General features: G+C 36.1%; 1 protein-coding gene across 1 annotated transcript in view; it reads left to right on the forward strand.

Moving 5' to 3' along the window:
- Positions 1-4,890: 4,890 nt before the first annotated feature.
- SH3RF1 (SH3 domain containing ring finger 1) overlaps positions 4,891-5,090 on the forward strand; it is a gene marked incomplete at its 5' end in the record, with an annotated part of 23,332 nt that continues 23,132 nt past the window's right edge. The window contains one exon of the mRNA XM_010135061.1: positions 4,891-5,087. Within this exon, the coding sequence (XP_010133363.1) occupies positions 4,891-5,087 (197 nt within the window). The remainder of the gene's footprint in view (positions 5,088-5,090) is intronic.

Here is a 5,090-nt window from a genome sequence, read left to right on the forward strand (position 1 = left end):
GGGAAAAGGACTCACTTCAGTCAAAGTGTTAGTGGAAAATAATGACAGCTTTTGTTTTCCCCAAGTTAACATGAACACCTGGGATTAATACCTTTGTATTAATCAAGCTCCTCTAGCTTTATTTATAAACAAACTTACAGAAATTTAGGGGGGAAATTATCTAAAATGTTCCTTGTAGTAGAATTTGAAGTTTATTGTCATTTTATACCACTGCATCCATCAGTTAATGTGACATTATAATCAGTGAGAACATAAGACTTTATGTACCTAGTGTGTCAGGTTGATTTTTTTTTTTTTTTTTTTTAGCATCTCCTCCTGTACCCAACAGGAGCATTTAAAAATATATTTATTTTTTATTGTCTCTATACATTTTTAGATTGGATGTTAGGCTAAAATTCTAGCATGACCTTTTTAATGTTGTACTTAGTAGGTGTTCTTAGTACTTAGTTGTACTTAGTTAGATGATGTGATTTGATTTAACATGCTTAGAAAATTAAAAATCAGACTTTTGTAACAATGCTAACTTAGAAGAATAAGATAAAATTTTTTATGGAAACTTTCCTGCGCTTTTTGATTGTTTTGCTTGTGTAGAACTTTAAACGAAATTTATGCAGAAAGTAAATGTTGTGTATTACGGTACATTGAGTAGAGTTGTTAATTTTGGTCAGAAAATGAGGGTCTAATCCCCACTACATTTGAATGTGATAATCTCAACATTATCGTTCCAATGACAAGTTATGAGCATCATTGTTTTCATTTCCCTAACAAAATTCCCTAACAAAAGCTGCAAGACAGAACTATTTCATTTGTTTCAAAATTAATATGAACACAGCTTTGCTCATGACTCTGTTCAAGACTTGTGCAATGACTCTTCTGCTTGTTTGGACAAAATATCTTTGTTCAGAAACCTCAGTTGCAAAACTGAATTCAAGTTTTTAAGCTATTACCTTTGCTCCAGGGTGATGCTTAGGAAAAAATAATAAAATCAGATAAGGACAATGTTTGCCTTTGTTCTACTTACACTTTACTCCTTAGTTTCGAAAAATATGTGAAAGTGAAATGTTGTCTAGAAATTGGAATTTGACTAATGGTAGTGTGGAAAAATAATTCCTTGACATATGGTGCCATAGTAAAAATGTATGAATAAAAACTTTAGATGAATGTGAGTAGAAAGATCATTTGAAGGAGGGGATGGTGTTTTCACTTAATTTCAGAAAGTGATGATGTTTGAATTCGATCTAGGTATGAGTGAAGAACACCTGAACTCATTTGTAAAATAAGTACCGTAAAGCACAACTGTAAGAGACCTTGAAATAAGTCTCGCATGGTAGTCTAACTGATAATTTCCCCAGACAGCCGCAAGCAGGCAGAAACATACCACCTCTACTGCAGCACTGAGACACAGCTCAGCCAGCTGCCTCAGTCTTGCCCCCCATTGGAAAGTTGCTCTGTTTCCTGGGTTTTGGTGGGAAGGGGAATTGGATTTCAGGGTACCTGTTACAGCAAAGATTTTTTTTTAATGCAAGAAACAAATAAATGTGAATGTAAAAGTTAAAGCGAAGAAGCTTCAGTTCAAATATGTCTGTTCAGGAAAACAACTGATGTAGAAAAAATGGGAATAGATAGAGGACTATTTGCTGCAGAAAGGAATGCTGCATTCAGGCATTTCATAGCATTCCCATGGTGATCTTGAACGGTCACTAGTCATTTCATTGGTGAATACATGTGAGCTCTTCATTTCTCTTCCCAAGGAAGAAGTAAACTGCACTCTACAAAATATTCTGCAACTATTGCTCTCCTCAGGTTACCTCTATCAAAAGGCCAGTAATCACTTCAGTTCCACGTTTAGGTTCGTGCTACTGTCCTATGATTGCCTCTGTACGTAAGAAAGCTCAGTATGTTGCTTATAAGACTTGAATCAACCCCATGGGCAAGGCTTAACTTTTCTCTAATAGGTTGTTCACTGTACAGAGTAATCAGATTCTGCAGATACTGATTAGCTTCAGGAGATAAACGTGATTAGGTGGAGCAGGTACCTTGGAGTGTTTTTAGGAGAGTTTTGTTTTGCTCTTTTGTTCCTGGGTGATCCCTTAACTTTTCTGTTTAGGTAGTTCTTGTTTTAGAAATAAGTACTATTTTTCTTTCTTCGATCTGTGTAATTTGTGAATAAGCTCTTTACTAAATAAAGGAGCAGATTAGATAGGAGTAGAAGTGCTTGCAGCTGTTATATAAAACAGTATGGAGAACACTGAAATTCTTCATGTCCTTCCTGAGAATCTGTCTGAGTTGGAAAAAATTAAATGTGCAAAATACGTAAAATGATTAGTCTTTGAAAAAGCCTGCATGTACTTTCATGATGGATAGAACTCTGATGAGCAGGAGTGTAGGGTGGTTTTGGTCTTATTTTCTGCTTGTTTTATATCCTTCAGTTCTGTGATAAAATAACATTGTTTTCACTGGTTTCTTAAAAGTATGTTTGCTCTAAATTTAAAATTTAATAAATACAAAATCTAAATAATGGGCTTGCAAGTTAATTGGAGAAAGCTGTACAGTTCTGTTTTCTGTACTACCCAAGTGGTACAGAATTATTTTGTCCATATGATCCATGTGCAGTACTAGAAGGAAGGAAAATCCAGCATCCACCTTTTTCCTATGAATGTTTACTACTGTGACATCGTCTTCTATCCTTCCTGTTCTCTTCAGCTACCTTCTAAAGGATCAACAACAAGAACATTTAGGAAGAAATTCTCCATTCTCATCTTCTATCCTTTTTCAAATCCCCTGTTATGATCCTCTTCCACAGCAGTATGTTCTAGGTAGTTCTTCAAGCATTTTAATTTTCCTGTTTTTACATCCTAGTGGGTTTTTATGTCAATTCTGGATTATTCCAGTAGTTCTAGTTTTGAATTTTTTTGTCTATTTCTTCATGTGCATGGTATTTCCTTCCAGATCTCATCTTTAAAATACCACTTGAAAACCTTTTCTGTACTAAAAAAAAAATATCCTTTATTCTTTTGTACCACTGTGTGTTCTCAGAGATAGGAAAGTGTCAGAGTTGTCAGTATAAGCTGTTGCCATTTGTAGGAGCTGCATTTAAGTCAGCATTGATGCTATCGTGATTAACGATGTGTTAGTTGTCCAGTAAAATTTTGATGGGGTAAAATACTGCTTTAAAACTCTTCATGAGCATAGTGGGTGTCTTAAGACTTGTGGAAAATTGGTAAAATAAATACAGTAAATAGTATAGTGAAGAATAGAAATAGTACTTCCTAATACTGACTAATTTCATTCTTTCATTCTTATGTTCTTCAGAAAAGATTTTTCTCTTCTTCGTAATTGACTACATTTGTCCTAGTAACAGTATTCGTATTTAGTGGTTATATTAACGTTGGTTAACTTGTTCAGAAAACTGTGCTGGTGTTACTGCAGCTCATGAATAAATGGGAGTTCTGACATTATTTCCAATAGCTCTAAAATATAAATAAGATTTTCTGAAATTAAAGGGTTTGTGAAAAATGTAGGAGATTTTGGTTTGGGGGATTTTTTTTTTTCCCCCCCCTCTCTTATGTAGCTTACATTTCACTGAAGAAAAATATTTGTGGGATTCCATATTTCTTCATTGAAAGGAAGGATTTGTTTGCATTTAATATAATATTGTAACAAATTAAAAAACAGAAAATGTCATTGTGAACAAAAATTTATTAGATAAGCTTAAAAAAAGAAAAATCCATTTCAGAGTTCTTAGACAGAGAGATAGTGCCTCTGCAATGGAAAATTCAGAACTGAGAAGGTATTTCCACAGAATTGCCAGTATATGTTTCTTTTCTTCTTATACTGTCTTATGCTTGTATAGCTACTGTTTTCACGCAGTCTGCTGGTATAGCTGGACATTTAGTCTGTCCTACTGTGACTGCATTTAGCCCTTATCCAGGGCTGTCACTACAGCAGTTGCTCTAATGACCCCTCCCCAGCAGAGGAGGTGGATCAGGAAAAGGAGAGGAGACCTGCAGGTGGAAATGAAAATGGATTTAAGGAAATACCCAAACTCATAACAAATACCAATATAAAGTATACAAAGTTGTACTCAGAACAGTTGAATGTGTGGCAGTCACAACAAACAGAAAGGCAGTCACTGGGTGCAGAATCCCCTCCAGGGATGGTGAGAAGCAGGGGAAGGAAGAGGAGGAGCCCTATTGGGAGGACATCTTCTTTTCAGCTAACTTCCCCCTTTATACTGAGTATGAGGTTTATGGTCTGGGAACCAGCTCGGCTCCGCTGCCCTGGCCAACTCGAAGGTGCTAACAGCTTGCAGATCATGGCAGGGCTCAGATTCTGTCCCAGCAAAACCAGGACACCTACTATGTTCTTAAATTTTCCTTTAGGAGATCTGTATTTTATCTGTGGTAGTGTTAAAGATCTGTGCGTGAATAACAAGGGATACTAGGAGATAGGTCTTCAGGACCCCAGATGCAAAGGCGTGGATTTACGTCATACAAACAAAACAAAGAAAGCTGAAAAGGAAATTAATATTCAAGGAGTTTTGTAATACAGATTTTCATATGGTAAGGTCAAAGGGGACCACTGTGATTTGCTCTAATAACACAGGCAGCAGATATTGCTGAATCAATCCATGTCTGGATTAGAGAGTAATGTCCTTTCTTGACTGAAGTTTTACCTCTGATGGGTAGTCCATACCAGCCCAACAGGAAGTGCAATGACTTTGAGGTGAAAGACTTGTCACTGTAATGACTAAGAGTAGGTCAGTATGTCACAGTTTTAAGTTGCATGGTTTAAATTCTATTATGAATAAAAGAAGAACAGATTTTTTTTTTTAATGTTCAAGTGACTTTTATAAATAAAAAAATACTGATGCGTGACTATGTTTTTTAGTTTAACACAGCAGCCAAGCAGCTGATAGAATTGGATAAGCCCTCAGGTTCTGCTGTTGACTCTGGAGAAGGTACCTCTGGGGCAGCCCACAACAATTCAACCCAAAAGCACACTGATACCAAGAAAAACACCAAAAAGCGTCACTCTTTTACCTCCCTCACTATGTCCAACAAGTCTTCACAGTCTTCTCAGAACCGCCA

Source organism: Buceros rhinoceros, unplaced genomic scaffold, assembly GCF_000710305.1.
Source record: "Buceros rhinoceros silvestris isolate BGI_N320 unplaced genomic scaffold, ASM71030v1 scaffold15194, whole genome shotgun sequence".
Taxonomy (NCBI): domain Eukaryota; kingdom Metazoa; phylum Chordata; class Aves; order Bucerotiformes; family Bucerotidae; genus Buceros; species Buceros rhinoceros.